The sequence below is a fragment of the Danio rerio genome, chromosome 8 (genome assembly GCF_049306965.1).
Source record: "Danio rerio strain Tuebingen ecotype United States chromosome 8, GRCz12tu, whole genome shotgun sequence".
Taxonomy (NCBI): Eukaryota; Metazoa; Chordata; class Actinopteri; order Cypriniformes; family Danionidae; genus Danio; species Danio rerio.
In genome coordinates this window covers 21439686-21459328 of record NC_133183.1, presented here as the reverse complement: position 1 = coordinate 21459328, position 19643 = coordinate 21439686, and the positions used below count along the sequence as shown (strand labels likewise).

The following is a 19643-nucleotide window of genomic DNA, read 5'->3' as shown; positions in this document are numbered from 1 at the left end:
AGCTTTCTACTTTCTCTCCTAGGAAACTCACCTGGCAGGCAGTGGCATACATAGGTGGTTTCTGTTGTTTGCCGGCAGGTCCCACCATTTTGGCAGGGGGACGGAGAGCAGGGGAAGTAAGGACTCCCGCAGTCCAATCCGGTGAAGCCAGGTTGGCAGTTGCATCGATATGAGCCTATGGTGTTCACACAAACGCCTTTGTTCTTACATACTAACGGGTCCACACACTCGTCTGTGTCGTTAAGACAACGGGAACCATGAAAACCAGGCGCACAGGTACAAGAGTATTCGCGATTTGGCAGAGCATTGCATATACCCTTGTTGGCACATGGGCTGGACAGACATGCGTCCTCTTGCTCACAATGCTGACCTGAAGAGTAAACATCAGCATAAGACAAAGTCAATTCAAACTACAGACCATTTTGTGGGATGTAAACAAAAACAATGGTCCCAACGTATTTCCTGTTTTACATTTTTAGTTGCTATAGCTTACGAGAATACAAAAAGAGCCACACACTGATAAATAATGTTATGATAGCTGTTTTAACATTAAGTCATGGTTTAATTGTTATGAAATAGTTTGATAACAAGCAGGAAGTGTTCATGGCCTAATGACATCACAACATTGAAATGGTCTATAACAGAGCTGTTTTATTGTTGTTTTTATGATTATGAAAAGAAAAGATTAAGAGAGAGATCTGACCTGTCCACCCAAGGGCACACTGGCATTTGTATTGGTCGTTGGGAAGGAGCAAGCACTTTCCTCCATTGGTGCAAGGGTTATTGGGGTAGCAGGTGGAGTTTTTCTGGATTTCGCAGTGCTCACCCGCAAAGCCCAGAGGACACACGCATGAGGGGCTCCCAGGGACACCGGCCACGCTCACCTTGCACTCTCCTCCATTTTTACAATACAACAGATTACAAGGGTCACTGTGATGACAGTACTCCCCTAAGAAACCAGGAGCACACCTGAAACACACGCAAAAAGAGTACAAATATTATTTCATCATACTGTTACAAATACTGTTATAGTTTGTGTTTTACCACATACAAAACAGTGCTTTGTTACATTGCTAAACAACTTAGCTTTACCAAATACATCTAAACAAACAAAAATCTGGAAGTGAAGCCAGGATTTCTGCAGATTTTAGGCTTTTTTAAAACCTTTTTAGGACCATTATGAATGAAATTTCAGACTTATAAACAGTAGAGCTGCACGATTCTAGCTAAAATAAAGATCACGATTTTCTCACGATTCTGTAGATGTAAAATAAAGGTTAATATGAGTCAGCAATTATTATAGCTTTTTCTCAAACATATGGTAAAACAACAATAATATTATGTGTAGGTCTAGTGGTTTCTATAAATAATTCTATTATTTATATGTGACTATTATTTGTATGTGATTCTTTCAACATCATTTGGAGGTGTCTATGTTGCTGAGCAACGTATGTGAAACACTGAAAAGACTCGTGTAGCCGCCTTTGCTTCTCTCCTAAACTTGAAAATATGATTGGCAGAATCATGGAAATGCTGGATTAAGATCGTCTACGGGGTCGAATCGAGATTGCGATCTTTTTTCGATTTATTGTGCAGCTCTAATAAACAGTAAGGATTTTTACTTGAAAAAATTCAAATTACTTGAATAGTACTTAAATAATGTGTCGAAACAAGCAAGCCACACATACACTGTAAAAAATTACTCAAGGGGGTGTTAAATACCACCCAAGAAAATCAGTTAAAGTTTAATTAAGTTTATGAGTTAGCATCTAAAATGCAACATAATGGGTACATTTTACCTACACTATCTATTTTTTAACAGTAAAAAAATGCAACACTTAAAAAATGAGTAAAGTATACTCTTAAATATTTGCTTTGGTACCGCAAATTGCGCATGTGTCAACATCCAGGAAGGAATCGCGGGGTCGCCATTTTCCATGTCATTGCCAACGTGGTGGGACAGCAATTGAATTACAGGTAAGTTTTATTTAACTTGTTGAAATGTTGAATGCAAATGTTAAGTTGTGCAACGTTAAAATCAACCAGAAGATTATAATTTGCGCGCTTCTCTTTGTTGTCGACACCACAGTGAAAGATTCACATTTTAGAATTTGTGGTCAGTCAAATTAGCATTTAAATTTTAATTGCCCAGTACTCGCACCTGCTAATGTGAATAAACATCTATATCACTTAATTATAGTAGTTTTCATCATTGTCAATGTCTGAAATTTATAAACAGCGAAGCTACTCCACTCCAGTGTTTGAACTTGAGGTAGTGGTCGTTCTCAATTGATTCATTCATGTTGAATGAATCTTTAATGGCACTCGAGAAGAACATGATATACGCTTCACCTGTGTGAATGCTTCAGCTGTTTGAACTTATCTTGGATTCGCGAAGAACGACGTGAAGCAAAAGTGTACTAAATGTAAAATCGACATCCCGTGGCCAGATCCAGAGGAAACACTACCGATCTATACCAGCATCTTCAAAATCGAAAATCGCATTGCAATCACAATATTTATTGCGCTAAGGCAATGGCTAACAGAAAGTGCTCTAATGTTTGGGTTACATTTCACAAAGGTTCATGCGGACGGATATGGAGGACCAGAAATTACCCAAGTATAAATAAATAAATGAATAAATGCATAAATAAATAAATGTAAAAATACATCAATTAATAAATAAATGCATGTAGAAATACATAAATAAATAAATGTATAAATAGATAAATGTATATATAAATAAATTAATTCAATGCTGAAATAAATAAATGTAGAAATACATAAATTAATAATTTTGTGTTAAAGTGTCATTTTTAATTTAGCTATTTTGGTACCATTTGTGTTATGCTACGTTTATTTCTACATTTATTTGTATTTCTATATTTATTTATTTTTACATTTATTTCTGCATTTCTACATTTATCTATTTCTGTGTCCATATGTTAATGAGGTAGGCGGTCCTAACCTCTCTCAACGCAGGATTAGTTAAACGTGATCACTATTTTTACAGCTGTACTGTGGATAATACAATCATTGCTAATGATTTAACAGTGAATGCACCAAACGACGGCCTTTTGCTTTGTTTAAAACATGCTCTCGATGATTTAGTTCAGTTCAGTGCTGAAAATGCTTTTTTTTCTTTTTAACAGGAGAATGAACTTGAAGGCCACAATGAAATTGGTAGTGATTAAAAACCCCACAGCTGAGGTGGACCCAGTGGATGTGTGTGTCGTCATAGAGGGCAGCAGAGTGCTGAACGGTTGTGGGAACATAACCACAGCATGCACATTATTGATGGGACTTATCTATGCACTCAACCTTCAATATCCCAAAAACCTCAAGTACACTTTTGAAGTGTTCCAGAAACTGTTTTTGGAACTTGATGGAATGAAGCTGCTAAAAAAGATCCAAAGCCTCAGGTGTAAGCTATATGTAAATAGTATTGTGTTCCTATTACAATGTTGTATAATGTTTTATGAAGTTGTGTTGGGGGAAATTTAATGCACTTGTACCTAATTAGTGTTTTTTCAAATGTTTTTCAAAATGTTTAAGAAGTTGCATGCAATGGAAGTTATATGAAGTTGTATTTTCCTAAAAATTGAATCTAAGAGCATTTTTTGTTTTGGTTTAAAATAAAAGTTGGTGAAATGTTGGCATGGTATTCTGTTGAGGTAATGGAGATTTTTTTCATTTAATTTTTTTTTTGTATTTTTTTTATTCTCATTTCAGTGACTCCTTTTATTTGTGTTGCAAGTGTTGCACACGTATCTAAACACTGAAGTTTTAATTTTGGAATGTGTTCAGATTGGTGGAAAACATAATATGGAATGTTTAATGCTTTATGTAATGTATTTCTTTTGAAATTCATGCTAAGGTGTTTTGTACGTACTTTTTGGTAAAAACGTACCTTTTTTGTACTTGCATTTTTTTTGTACTTGCATTTTTTTATTACATTTTTAAAATGTTTTTAAAAAATGTTTTGTCAATAAAAAAGCAATTGATGCTATCTCCTGCTTCTGACAATTTTTAAGTAAATTCAACCTTTAATGAAAAAATTATTTTTGATTATTCTTATTGGGTAATAATTAATAATAGTAAATTAGTAGATAGACTGTTGCTTACTAACATAGAGTTAATGTTACTCAATTATTATAAGTAATAATTTATGCAATCTAATGTAAAATATTAGGTAGACCGTACCTAATTTTTTGCAGTTTGTCAGAGCTGTTAAATTGAGGTATTCTTTATATAAATATATAGTTTATAATCTACCCAAACAAAGTAAGTGCAAATTCTTACCTCAGTTTTATTGAGTAGATTCTATAGGTTGTTTTTTACAGTGTACCTTTCTTTGACAAGCTTTAAAAACTATCACAAAAAAATTTATAACAGTCTTTCCAGGTCAGTGTCCTCCCCACATATGGTCTATAAACACATGGAGAACTTACAAATGTTATTTTGGGGAACCATATTGTTAAACAGAGTTGTAAATAGAGTTTTGTTAAAAGTTTTATGGAGATGTATTGTTATTGTTGATGACTGTATACTGTGTACAGGTGTTGGCATGATTGGGTAGCTTTACATGGACAATGGAAAATTAAGACCAATTTAAAATTATTTAAGTCAATATTTTAGCAAATTGAAGACTTTAGGACCTTTTTAAGACCATTATGAATAAAACTTCAAACTTATAGAGGGCTTCATAGTAAGAATGCTTATTTGTCCCATTAAAATAAATTTTAATTACTTAATACTTAAATAATGTGACAAAACAAGCAAGCCATACATACTTCTGTTTGACAAGATTTAAAAACTATAATAACTATAATGAAATAAATGTTCAACAGTCTTTCCAGGTCAGTGTCCTCCAGGTGGTATTACAAATGTTATTGTGAGGAACCATATTGTAAAATAGAGTTATAAATAGACTTTTGTTAAAAGTGTTATGGAGATGAATTGTTGGTGACTGCATACTGTATACAGTCTATGGGATATGGACATTCAGAATATGGAAATTGGATAATTAAAACCCATTTAAAAGGATTTAAGATCTACAAGTCAATTTTTCAGCGAATTAAAGACTTTTTAAGGCCCAAAAATTTGTTTTTGAAATATAAGACCTTTTAAGACCCTGTGAATACCTTGTGAAGCAAATTGAAAATGTCTAGAACAAACAAACCACTGTCATAATTTTACATAATTATAAAAAAGTACCAGTCAGCTAAATGCCCATAGCAAAAAATAAGTAAACAAATGAATTACTGTTCATTTGCATGGAGTTCAGAGCATTTGCATTTTCAGTTAATTTTAATGCAGGTAAATATCGTATTCAGTTAGGTACCTGAGTTTAAGTTGGAATATGTGTAGAAGTGATAAAACAATATCTAAATGATTTATGCTATCTATTATTTATGAATGAAGTTCCATGTCGTCTTTTAAAGTCCTTGAGATGCCATGTGAGGTGATTGCATACGGAGGGCAGAATAAGGGCAATACGAGATGTCAAAAGCATTCAGAATAAGTTTCATTTCTGTATGACAGTGGACAACAATTCGTCATGAGACAGTAAGGGCACATTTCTCCTCCTCCTCACTACAACTCTCCAGAGATTTCAGCACATGACCAATGCTTACAAAGAGGAAATTACATGATTGCAAAATAAGATTGAGAGGGAAAAAACCCTGTGTGCCCTTCTGTCTCATTCTTTCTTTATCCATTTGATTCCCACCCCTCTCTCTCTCTCTCTCTCTCTCTCTCTCTGACCTTTCTAGTTCTTGCTAATGTTTAACCATCATGGTCTAGTGAAGTCATAGATATAGGCTTCCAAAAAAGTATTTCATTTGAGAAAAAAAGTGGCAGGCAGGTCTAAAGAAACCAAGATAAGAATGAGCATTAGTTTCCTTAGCATTAATTTAACTTAGTTTGTAACTCAATGCTCTTTTGTCAGTTGCTAAATGACTAGATCTAATGTAAAGTTTCGGACACTTGTAAAGTGTTCTTGTGTGTGACACACTACAGCCTGCTGCCATGCAGGTGCCGGGTTCCCAGAGGACGCTCAGGTAACACAGACGAGGGATAAAAAAGCCCCATTGACAATGTCTTTGTATGTGTGTGTGTGTGTGTGTGTGTGTGTGTGTGTGTGTGGTAGTATTTGTAGTAGTAGCAGCACCCGTATGACTGCATATACACACCTTCTTGAGATTTCAAACAACCCGTTTCCCAAAACGTATCTCCTAAGATCATACACAGGACCCACACATACAACTGTTGCAGCAGAATTATGGCTCAAGATCAGATCTTTTTTTTAAACACACAAGTTCTGATTCTGGTGTTTCAAATGAGAAAATGTGCAGCTCAGTTTTTTAAATAACCTATAAAATGTATTTTGCATTATTTATTTATTAACAAAAAAAACTTCTATTAAGAAAAAAAAAATATTGGGAATCAGTGACAACACAAACGTGTGATACATCATTTTCCTCATATTTGAATTTTAGTGGTTTTAAGCAGTAAAATATTTCATATTGTCTTTGGGTGGGTTCAATGCTTACGATTTTTTCTACTGGCCCGGTCAGATTGTTACTTGCCCTGCCATAATTTTCACTGGCCCCACCAGAAAAAATAAAACTAAGTTAATAGCTATTTTTTAGCCACATATTTTAAATAATGTGTCAAAAACAACGTCTGTGAATCTAGAATGTATATATCGTGTAACAATATAATAGATGTATAATGAGCAAAATTTAAAGTGTTATGCAGACAAAAAGAGGAGTAGGGCTGCTCGATTATGGAAAAAATCATAATCACGATTATTTTGGTCATAATTGTAATCACGATTATTCAAAATGATTATCAGTTGAAGTCAAAATTATTCTTCCTCCTGTGAATTTATTTTTATATATAAATATTTCCCAAATTATGTTTAACAGAGGTTTTTTTTTTTTACAGTATTTCTTATAATATTTTTTCTTCTGGAGAAAGGCTTATTTGTTTTATTTCAGCTAGAATAAAAGCAGGTTTGAATATTTTGAAACCTATTTTAATAGCTCGATATGATTAGCCCCTTCAAGCAATATATATGTTAGATTGTCTGCAGAAGAAACTACTATTATACAATGACTTGTCTATTTACCCTAATAAAGCCTTTAAATGTCACTTTAAGCTGAATACTTGTATCTTGAAAAATATCTAGTAAAATATAAAAGATAAAGATAAAAGAAAAGATAAAAGAAATCAGTTATTAGAAATTAGTTATTAAATCTGTTATGTTTAAACTGCGCTTTAAGCATGTTCACTGTATTTTTGATTTTATTATTGATTAATAATAAAAACAGTCGGCAGCAGCAGGAATACCGCACGCTCACTTTAAGAATAGTGCGGTTCTGATATGGTTTCTCTTTCTCGTGTCTTTTGATTCTCAACTTGTTTGTTTATTAAACAAATGAGGGTTAATATGAATAATCACTAAACACCACGCTCTGACACAATTGTGCATGTATTTGACCATTAAAGCGATCACATTAAGATCGCGTTAGATGTGTGTGTGCTATGCTGTCCGAGGCTAAGCAATTTTTTTACTTGCATTCATGCATGGTGGAGTAAAACTTGCACTCTGTGCATGATTTCACTTTGAGCTGTAAACTTCCGACACACACACACACACACACACACACACACACACACACACACACACACACACACCTTATTTGTTATCATCATGCATTTAGTTTCATCTTCTCCATCCTGTCTGTATCTGAAAGTCCATACTCTCCACCACAGAGCGGAATATCATAATCTCGTAATCAAAAACATCATAATCTCACATCATGCATCAAACTGTACAAGCATGATTTAGCTGCTTTCCAGCTGTGTGTATGTGTGTGTGTGCGCGTGTGTGTGATTTTTTGCTTTGGGTAAGAATACACCCACAGTGACCCTCTGGTCACGAGATCACAGCAGTGCTGACACTCAAACAACAACAAACACACTTAAAACCGGCGCAAGCAAATAGCCTGGACTCAAGGGAACAGGCCTTTTCAGACAGTTGTGTCACTTTATACTATTCAAAGACATGGAGGGATTTTCGCTTTATCTGCTCCTTTGATTTCCGCGGAGAAAAGCTCATTCAGACCACCATCACTGCTCTCAAGGGTTGCAGTTATTACAGCCATGCTTTGGATCAATAAATGAGCATTTGTTACTTTACTTCTGACAGTCATGGTGATTTATATACACAAACATTCACAGACTGCAAAAATCTAAAAACCAGCCGTCTCTGGCAGCTAAACTCATCTATAGGTTTCTTTGTTATACTTCATGCATTTTTCTCTCTCCCTTCCTCCGTCTCCCCCTTATTCACGCTCTTTCTCCCGAGGTGTCAGATTTCTACAGATGGTTCATATTAGCGCCCCTCTCTCTCTCTCTCTCTCTCTCTCTCTCTCTCTCTCTCTCTCTCTCTCTCTCTCTCACTGACCTCTATGTACCATCCACGGGGCCTATGGTTACTGGGTGGGGGGAAACTCTTTTTACTTCATACTTTTACGAGGCACCTCATCAAGGATTTGATTTCAACCCACTCACTTCCTCCTTGCAAAAAAAAACATCACCTTGGAATTTGTCCCCCACCCACACAGTACTTAGATTATTTAATATGAACGAGTTGAGGGTCGAGTGGGCAAAATTGGTAACATGGTAACTAAAAAGTCTTTCTATGCGCACTCCCTTCCTCCTTTGTTGAGGAAAAGAGCTGTCTGTATTTATAGACGCAGTCGGCCCTCCGCTACATCACTGGCTTTCTCTAATTTTCTCTAGAAAGCCAAAAGACCACAGGAAAAACAGAGGGAAAAAGAGCAGAGGCGGGGGGAGGTGTGCAAAATGAAAAGAGTAACAGAGACAGGGCTGAACCAAAGAAAGAAAGAAAGAAAGAAAGAAAGAAAGAAAGAAAGAAAGAAAGAAAGAAAGAAAGAAAGAAAGAAAGAAAGAAAGAAAGAAAGAAAGAAAGAAAGAAAGAAAGAAAGAAAGAAAGAAAGAAAGAAAAATAAGTCAAGTTTTATTTCTCCTTTTTCCCTCAATTAAGAACGAAGCAAAAAAAGAAGCGGATAGAAGGGCAGGGTGGAGTAGGCAGAAGTGTTGTGGTGAGACTGAGTTTGACTTCAAGTGCATATGTGCTATAAATCTGATCTGAAAACAGCATGTCTTTATGAAGGGAGGGTTCTCTGCTCTTTATATACTCCTCCTTAATATACTCTTCCTCTTTCGCTCTTTCTTTTCCTGCTCTCTTCTATGATCTCTTTCTTCTCGCTTCACTCGGTTACTGTATCATTTTGGTCTGTGCTTTGATGAAAAGCTTCATTGTGCTAGTGTAAAGTCTGAGCTCCAAAACACACACTGAGCAAATCTGGACTTAACAAAACTCAAAAAGCTGAACAAATCCACAGCTGTGATCGTCAGAGTCCACAAAGACAGATGATTAAAAAATATTCCTTCAATTTTTAAATGCAATTATTGTTGCACTATTTATAAAAAGCATTTGAAAATAAAGTCAAATTACAAAAATGGTAAAATACAATGAAACGCTCTTAAATCTTTAACATGATTAATTGGTGTTTAAACTTGAACATAAAACATGGGAGAACAAATCTACAGGTGTCAGGCCCGTAGCCAGGTGGGGTTCAGGTGGTTTGAAAGACCCATTCCCCAACTGACAAAGGTCCAAAATTTGTCCCATACATGAGCTTATTAGTCCTATTTTGACTGCTAAGCCATCATCAATTGTCAAAATAATCAATCAAAGGCTTTCAGGACAATAAGGCTGGGTGATTTGGCCTAAAATCAAAATCTCGATTAGTTGAACATTTTGACTGGATTACAATTAATGAATGGTTTATTTTATTTATTTTATTTTTTGCCCTCATAGTTCACTGACAGGTTTTGTACAGTAAATATGCTCACATAATACAGGTGAGAGATTTTTGAGTGAAGGGTGCAATAATTGATTTTAAAATAATTGAAGTAAACACACTATCTATCTATGATTATTTATTGAACATCTGTGCTGAACAACTGATATTAAAACACATTGCCACACACACACTTTTTTCTTAAACTAAAAAAATGAAAATAAATAACTTGCCCTTTTGGAAACAAAATGAATTTTTTTCAATGTTTTCAAAAGTAGAATATAAGCAGGATCTTTCCTAAATGAAATGACTCTTGTATATCATGTAAATCATATTTTAAACAGCACATTTCTTGAATCTTCTGTAAACAAATATTTTAATGCAAACAATAATTTTATTGTAATAGAAGTTTATTTAGTCTCAAGGCATCTCTGGCGTAGCTTCCAATAATTGTCAATGTAATCCAAACATGTGTTGTGTAGTTACATTTTTCACAAGATGTGCGGGTATGCGGCTGTGCAAAGGCTGTACCTGACCATACTCGTGCATTCGATGCAGAAGTATAAATCAGTCTTAAGAGCGGGGTCACATGACTGCACACATGGTAGAGAAAGTAATGAAAAAATCGTGCAGGAAAAATTTGCTCGATTATAGTTTCTGAATGTCGATTTCGATTTCATCAAAATAATCACCCAGCCCTATTTTTTCATTTAAAACAGATTTCCTTTTCTTTCTTAATGATTTATGATGTTATAAATTTGTTTTTTAAAAGTAAGGCTTTTTTCATATTTTTGTATTATAATTCTTAACCTTTAGGAAATATTTTAATACATCAAAAAAGTGTGGTTATGATGACCATTCGACAAGCTAATCCAGCTAAAAATAAAGTTTAAATGCATTTTATAAACAATTTTAATGCATTTGAATAAGTAACATTTAAAAAAAATGTAAAAAGTAAATAAATAAATAAAAAACTAACGAAAAGTAATTTCAAATTCCAATAAAACATAAATCTTTTAAGTGATTAAATAGTGATCAAAATCCATACAAAAGCAAAAAAAATAAATAAATAAATACTTTTTAAAATCTTAAAAGTTGGCACAGACAGTTTGATCAATGTGCACCATGATGTTTTCATACAAAGTTTTCCCACAAATAGAGATAATTACCAGCAATTACGCAGAGGTCTTTGTTCTTGATGACAGGAAAGGTGGTCTTTATATATCCCCTGGAGGTCATAGGGTCAACAACATGCCCAAGTACACAATGACGGCTTTACCAAAAAGAGCTGACTAACTATCATTAGTTTAACAGATGGAAACATTTATCCTGCCTGTTTTAGAAAATTTTGTGACCTCCAAAATTATCTGTAGTATTTTTAATCTAATGCTTTGGTTTGCTTAGAGAGTGGCAAACAAACTAGTTTCACAAATGAAAAAAAATCCTTCAGTATACTTTTCAGGAATCTTTACGGTAACAAAAATGCTAACATGCTCTAAATCTCAGAGTAGTTAGTTAATTACTTGCCATTTACCAGAGGGCTCTCATTCCAAGAGCCTCATAGTGCTGTAATTATAGGGTCGGTTCCCCTGGAGCAACACACACAGGGTTAAAGTACCGTTCCCAAGGACAAAACGCTACTCTGGACTGAACCCAGGACTGAACTTTTTGTCAGCAACAAGAATCTTAATCATTGCAGGTCTCCCTCCTCCAAGTCCAACAGTTGGAAATGTCAGTGAAATCACAGCCAAAACTGTACTCTAGGTAACCTAAAACCTCAGCAATGTTAACACCCCAAGTAATGTTGTGTGTATGTGCGCTGGTGTGTGTCATTGTTCTCATAATCATGTCATCTTTCTGTCACTCAGCTCCACTTGTCAGCAAGCCGTGTCGTGGGTTTAGGGCCTGGTTACTACATTTCCCACTATTGTGCGAGGCCTCCAGCAATAGGAAACATTTGTGAGAATGTTTTTAATAGACTCGGTTCGTCTTGACTTGGGACGGCCCCTTCCTGGCCGACGACAGTTGTATATTAGATTAGTTGGCAAGGTTATGAAACTTTCTCTCATGTAAAGATTTTTTTATGTAAGACTGTGGCTAATACGTTCATAAGTTGATATTTATACAGATAGCGAGGGCTTAGACTCCTAAAAATCTAAACTTAATGTTCAACAATTGCCTTTATTTGTACAAAACAGATGAGAGAAAGAAAGAAACAAAATGGTGGCTGTGAGAGAAACTTTTTTATGTCGATTGAGTGAGTTTATGTGGATATTTGGGATAAAAAAATCTAAATAAAAAAAAAAAAAAGAGTATAAACAATATACAAACTGTTTTCCACCTATAGCTCAAGTGGTAAACAAAGCACTAGCATCGCTATTGAAGTTGTTTTGAGGCAAATATAATTGTACAAAATCCTGTATATAAAATATATTTATATATATACATACACACACACACACACACACACACTAAAACTAAAATGTTTTTCCTTTGCATTTTTGAACCTTCAAATCCTCACAACATAGGTTCATTTTGAAAAAGTAGCTCTACATACATTTCTGGAGATTACCAGATTGTCCAGTAAGATCACCATGTACGTCGGTGAACTTGAGATGCAGAGAGGACCACGACGACAGGGTTCGGCAAAGTACAGTTTCAGAAAGCGGGTAAGACAAAAACAGATGCCAAAAAATAAAAAATAAACAAGTAAATAACAGGGTGAGAATGTGGTAAAATCTGTTTGGGTTTAATGAATTGAATGATTTATTAAAGTCTTTTGTTTGTTTTGTAGCAGAAATATTTTTTATTAAATTGACATGCATATAAAAACAATAGTGCAAAATAAACATTTCTTACTGCAATGCTTCATTTTTGTTTGGTGCAAACCATACATTTATTTTTCATAAAATAACAGACTTTTTATAGCAGATAACTTACATTTAAGCAAATTCAAGTTAGCATCATAATGAGAAATGTAATTCATTGTTCAGTCATGTCATTTTTTATTTGTTAATTCATGTCATTGTCATTATCATTAATATTCTATAATTATTAGACAATCATTTTGGAATTATTGCACACAAATATCAATGTCATCTCAGCATTAGTTAAATAGTTGTTTCTGGTTTTTGTTAATATTAATTGATGTCATTTACAATACAATAAATCCCTTAAAATACAATTGGCAATGGGGCTCATTTATTTTTGGTGGTGCTTCCAATTTTTTTCTGGTGCTCCTAAATTCTTTTTGGTGCTCCTAAATATTTGAAGTTGGGAGCACTGGTGCTACCAAGAAAAAAGTTAATTTCGAGCCATGGATATAAAACTAATATAAACATATAAGGCTTATAGTTTGTCACTTCCGCTCAAATGGACTAACAGTTTTATTCACTTAACCTCATACTTCAGTTTCTCATCACATCATAACCAATCAATGATCTCTAGTATCTGACATGCCCCGCCCCCGAAATGATTATTTACAAAAAAAACCAATAAGAAGTTGAAGGCATGTCCTCACTTAGGTCAGCTAGCTAAACGTGTGTTCGGGGGAGTTTGAGTAAATCACGGCCTCTGCTTGCCACTCTTCACACGCAGATGAGTTGTTGACTTTGACTTGAGTGTTATATACAGAATTGGGTACATGATCCAGAAGCCTACATTCTCTCTCTCTCTCTCTCTCTCTCTCTCTCTCTCTTTCTATGACTAGAGTTTCTGGTTGGCAGACGCTCTTCCTGAGGCCATCACACTTTGAATGTGGCTTTGAAACAAATCAGCCCAGCCTGTAGGCACATAGAGAGACAGAAAAAACAAGAGAGAGAGGGGTGAACGAAGGACAAGGATGAAAAGAGGGTAGAATAAAAAAAAAATCTGAACAATACACCATGGTAAGGGAAGGGATGATATAGCTCAAAGATTTGAGATGAAGTAACAATGAAAGAAGAAGCCAAAGAAGAGGTCGTAAAGGAACAGAGGGCTATGAGACAGAGAGATGATTGACAGAGGGAGGTATTGACAGGGTAATCTCTCTTTCTACCTCCTCTATCTCTCACCAGCAGGCAGACACATCTCCGATTTCACCCTCTTGAGCGCTAAAAGACGTCTCCGCACTGCTCTTCTCTCGCCGCAGGCACATTCTACCTGTCAGATCAAACAAACGCCAAGCTGACTCCACTCTCCCTTCCGACCAGAAGGGGGAGGAAGAACTGAAGGGTGGTGGGGGGAGGAAGTGAGGGGTAAAAAATTAATAAGTTTGCACCCCTGAAGCAGGCCAAGACAAAGAGATCTTGTTTGATGTGGAGGAGGGAAAATAAGATTCTGGGCAGAGAGAGAGAAAGAGGTAAAGAGCTCAGGTATTCAAGGCAGTCTCACTTCTGCTTTAAACACACACACTCACACACAGGCAGCGATTCTCTTACTGCTAACTCACTCACTCTGGCTCAGATCAGCGCAGGTCCATTTGCAAGTTGCAAAATCCTTGACTTGTGAGATAAGACTTGAATTTTGATGCTCTGTTTCATGTAAGAATGTACCAAACACTCCCCAGGTTTTTTATGTTTTGCTAAACTTTTTAAAGCTCTTCAAGGCTGCATTTATTTGATAAAACACACACAAACTAAAATTTTGTGGAGGAATTATTACAACTTCAACAAGCGGTTTTGAATTAATCCATTGTACTTCAGTGTCACATGATTCTTCAGAAATTATTCTTAGTAATATCAATGCAATAAAACACTGCTGCTTAATATTTTTGTTAAAACAATTACCTTTTTTCAGGATTCTTTAATTATTTGAAAGTTCTAAAGAACAGAAAAGCAATCCAGAAAAAGAAAAGCCCTGACCTGAATTTTACCACATTCTCACCCTGTTATTTACATTTTTATTTTATTTTTGGCTTCTGTTTTTGTCTTACTTCCTTTCTGGAACCGTTCTTTGTCGGACTTGAACCCCGTCGTCGTGGTCAACTCCTCTCTCCATGTCAAATCTGCCGACAAGCATGGCGAGCTACTGAAAAAACTGGTAACAGCATACGGAGTTAAGCGGTCTGCTGGTAAGCGCAAAAGGAAAACCATCATACCACCCCGTAGCGTTTGTTTTAAAGATGAAATGCAGCCATACATACTTCTGGCTACATAATTTGCGTTTTCCAGAAATGTATACAGGGCAACATTTTCAGAATAAGCCTATGTTGACCCAAACACATGGATTACATTCAAAGCAAATGCATTTTTAATTGCTTTCCTGCTAGCATTCAATAATATTTATGCATCACACTGAGCATTCCTGAAAATAGTAAAAGTGGAATCTTTCAAAATAAGATGCAAGTCTCTATGAAATAGGAACACAAGTGCTCACACAAGACACATGTTAAAACAAAATAGAAACAGTAATGCACCTTGAGGAAGTCAGAGTGTCAGCAGAGCTAATCTCAGAAGGGTTGCATTTCTAAATTCACCCCTTTTAATATAACCGAAACTAAAGAAACACAAAACGATTTAGAAATCAGCCTAACTTTTTCATTACAAGGTCAGGTTTTCAAGGTCAGGTTTTCAAGGTCAGGTTTTCAAAGTTACTCAACTATGCTTATACATTCCTGATTTTAAACTTTATTATGCGTGCAATTGTTTCTGAAACTGTGGTGCTGCAGTGGAAATGCTGTGCTTCCTCTCACATCTCTATCCTAGACTACAAACCCGCTTTTATGTGCAATAACACACACACACACACACAAACACAGGCACATATGAAACCAGACAGACACATATGCGCACACAAAACATACAAAAAAATGACATAGGCACACAGATGACACACAGCTTGGTTCTCACACCCTGACTGGAGGCTTGCAGACACACCGGTCTGACCACTAACACACACAGACATACACACACACCCTGCTCTGCCAACCTCTGTCACACTGCTTTTCCTGTACAGAGCTCTCAGTGGCAGAGGGGAAAAAAAAACTGAAAAACACCTTGTTGACTTTGGTTCTCGGGTGTCACCTCACCTACACAGAATGTATTACTAAGTCCTCAGAGTACCTTGTGTCAGCCTGTTCCATTTTGAGATCACACGCACACCCAGCCAGGCAGCCATTTCAGGTCGCTGAAAGCCTGCATTCTCAAGCAAAGTCAAGCCGAGATGAACTTTCAGAGAATTCAAGAATTTGAGCTGTAGAGAGTCTAGCGCTGTCTGCCTGATTGTCTGATTTTGTCAGCCTGGGAAGGTCAGATTTTGTTTTTCACGCCAGAAACAAATCACGATAACGTCATCGGCACGGTCCTGTGGCTTTCATCTTATCTCTTTTACAAACACCTTTCAATCTTATCCATAGAAAAGCAACATCTCTCAGTGAGTTTAACTGTTTTTACAATTATGCCATGGGAGATTTTGACAAATCCTGATTCTTAACAAAGTCTCTGCATCTGTCTCTGCATCTAACAAAGACTGATAATTCTTCATGACAATATTATATATTTTAGCCACTATATTTCTTATAACTAATGACTAAATAATCAATGGTCAAAATGATAGAATATTGTCAGTAATTATGTCACAATAATTAAATTGGACTTCCCAGGGCGCACTATTCTGTTGTGTTTGGCATATATTATATTTTTCACTTTCATTGGAATGTATATGAGCAATTCCAGCGTTATGGATGTGACATTTGCAGTAAAAACTCAAAACATAAATTGACATAGAAAGTATATGTTACCATTATATTGAAACTTTTGTTTATATTTTCCAGAACAACTGACCACAGAGATACGAGACCAGAAAAATATCAATCTGTAAACATGTTTTGTACTTTGTATGAGGAAAATAAACATGCGTTATGGATGTGACAAAAAAGTCTGACAAAAAAAGTCTGTCACAATGGGGTGAGTGTTCTTTGATTGGTATTTGCTTACTAATACAGTATGTATGTATCTCATTATTCATTATTCAAGATCCAAAGCATGAGAGCTACTCTTCTGAAAGTCGGTAACCGCAAAACTAAAACACTTACTCAAAACTCTTCTTTATATTTTAAATATGACGAATAAACTCTAACAAGTCTTTCTCTTAAATTTAAACACCTAAGATTGCTTTTATTGTTAAAATATTCTACTCTTAATTCACTCCCATGCAAAGCATTCTGGGAATTACACATCAATTACACAATTATTAAAATTTACGTAATATTACTAAGCTTGCAACGATTAGAAAATATTTAAACATTACAAGTCATTGAATATTTATATTTAACTCTTTCCACTCATATCATTTATTACATGAAGTAAATGTGTAAATATAAAATATTCATTCATTCATTCATTTTCTTGTCGGCTTAGTCCCTTTATTAATCCAGGGTCGCCACAGCGGAATGAACCGCCATCTTATCCAGCAAGTTTTTACGCAGCGGATGCCCTTCCAGCCGCAACCTGTGTCTGGGAAAATATTAAATATTTACTTAGAAAATTCTAATTATCCTTGATGCTTAATATTACAATGTAAAAGTTATGAGAGTAAATTCATTCTATTCTGCCACATGAAAAAGTCACTTCTTTCAGTGCATTTTTTCAATAAGGTTGTCAGTTGTTATGCCAAATTAAGAAAACAACTACAGTATTTTAAATTCAACTAAATAAAATATATCTAAAATATTTTATATAAATATATAAAAATCTTTACAATTAGATTGTTACATCTTTTATTTCATGACTTTTATGATGCACTGACAATGCTTCCCATACGCAATGTCAGATTTTACTCCACAGCACAAGAATTCTTGTATTAAGAGGAGGGGACCCAGGGAGACTCCCAGGAAAAACGGGACTGTTGGCAGGTATGGCCTATGTTAAAGTACTTCTATTTCAAGCTAAACAGAAATTAACTGCTAAACTATGTTTCCCTTGTTGATCATTGACTCATTGTGTGGGATTTGTCCTGGGCAGTGCCGAGTGTTGTGTGTCTGTGTTTCTCTGTTGTTCTTGAAAAATTCAATAAAACATAATTATTACAAAAAATGATAATCTCTATAAAGACTAAATTATCTGAACAATAACATCACAATTACAAACCAACACAAAGGACCACAATAAATTAACTAAACCACACTACAAACCGAAACCTCTAAGACTTTGCAGTAAGGAATAGGCTTTGCTCCATTCACTAAGCAGCTTTACCTTTTTATAAGCAAACACTGACCAGCTCACTAAAACATGTCTGAGGTAGATGTGGAGGATTATTTGTATGAAAATTGAGAACGATATGTCTGAGGTTTTATCATGTCTATCTTGCTCAATCTGAAGGCCTGACTCATGCGCTTTCCTGGCAATATTTGTTGTGAAAATCACAAGGTCACAACTTTCATTCTGTAGAAGCCAAGAAACAACCAGCAACAATTCAGCTGAAGTCACAAACAATCTCTGAAGGTTTCGTGGTGCTGAGGTAAACTTTCTGTGCATTCCTGTCCTGATTTACCGCAAGGACAAGCTTTACAATCAGATGTAGTTTCAATTTCTTTGTTGCTTTGAAGATGGAGATGCAGCTATAGGAACTTACTTACTGTAACCCAAACCTGAGATGTAAAATATTATCAAGGTTAGAGATGTGGAATTTGTCAAATATATTTCCATGGCAGTAGATTTAAGAAAAACTATTCATTCAACGATGGGAAAACAGTAACTCTGTGTTTCACAGCCCATAGAAAAGTAACATGATAGGTTTGTTAGCAAGTGTTTATTTTGGGCAAAGCAATAAATGCAACCCTCAATCATATGGCATAAAAAGTGCAATTACAAGTTGCCACAAGCAGCGTTCAACGAACAACAGAAGTAAAGGAACCGGCATTTAAGAGTAAAGGAAACTTGTGTGTTTGTGTGTGTGTGTGTGTTTGTGTGTATTTTAAACTCTGCAACCACAAGAATTGGATGCATTTTACCGTTTTTCCACTCCAACTGTTACTCGTCTTTTTGAATCCACTTTGCATAGTTTTTCCTACTCTCAAATACACGCACACGCACACATAAAAGGCAATCATTAAGACCCACACTTCTCAGTGTACCGTGGGAGGAATCCAACTCTGTCAGGAAAGCAGATTTGGCAATATTAAATTCTTAGAGTGACCTAATTTCATTATTTCTGTGGAATAATGAAGTTAGGCAACGCGGCTTTGAGCAAAGCAGTCTCACCACTGGGTTTTTCCAGTTCTGAGTTCGAATGTGAAAGTCTTACCTGCAGTAGTGTGTCCCGTTGCTTGAGATGACACAGGTACCATTCACACAGGGCTTCTCGTGGTCGATACACTGCAGAGCTGGGAAGAAACATGAACACATAGGATCAGGACTACGTTGGGCATTACTTTTGAAGGTGCATAAACAGTGACTGAATAGACATTTTAAAAGACCCACAAAACAATACTGAATATCATTAAACAACAGATTTTTACTGAATAATATATTAAAAGTTCTGGGGGGGGAAGCAGAAAACACTACAAGCTTTACGTATGCTTGATTAAACAAAACCACACCATTTACTTGTAAATATTTGAAATATTTTATTAAACACTAGTCCATATGACAATTTAAAAGGATAGACCTATTTCATGACATTTTGCCTTATAAAGTATTTCCGTTTTTCCATTTCCATGACACATAATTAATTCAAGTTAATTTTTGCTAATTTTTTTTTCATTTTAATATACTGTACACTACTGAAATGATTGTAGTTCAATATGTCTTTTCTGAAATAAAT

General features: G+C 35.4%; 1 protein-coding gene across 1 annotated transcript in view; it reads right to left on the bottom strand.

Annotated features, from left to right (window-relative positions):
- The window catches only part of notch2 (notch receptor 2), a 70806-nt gene that overhangs the window by 29104 nt on the left and 22059 nt on the right, over positions 1-19643 (bottom strand). The window contains exons 2-4 of the mRNA NM_001115094.2: positions 19125-19203; positions 704-969; positions 32-370 (exon numbers count right to left, since the gene is read on the bottom strand). Of these exons, the coding sequence (NP_001108566.2) occupies positions 32-370; positions 704-969; positions 19125-19203 (684 nt within the window). The remainder of the gene's footprint in view (positions 1-31; positions 371-703; positions 970-19124; positions 19204-19643) is intronic.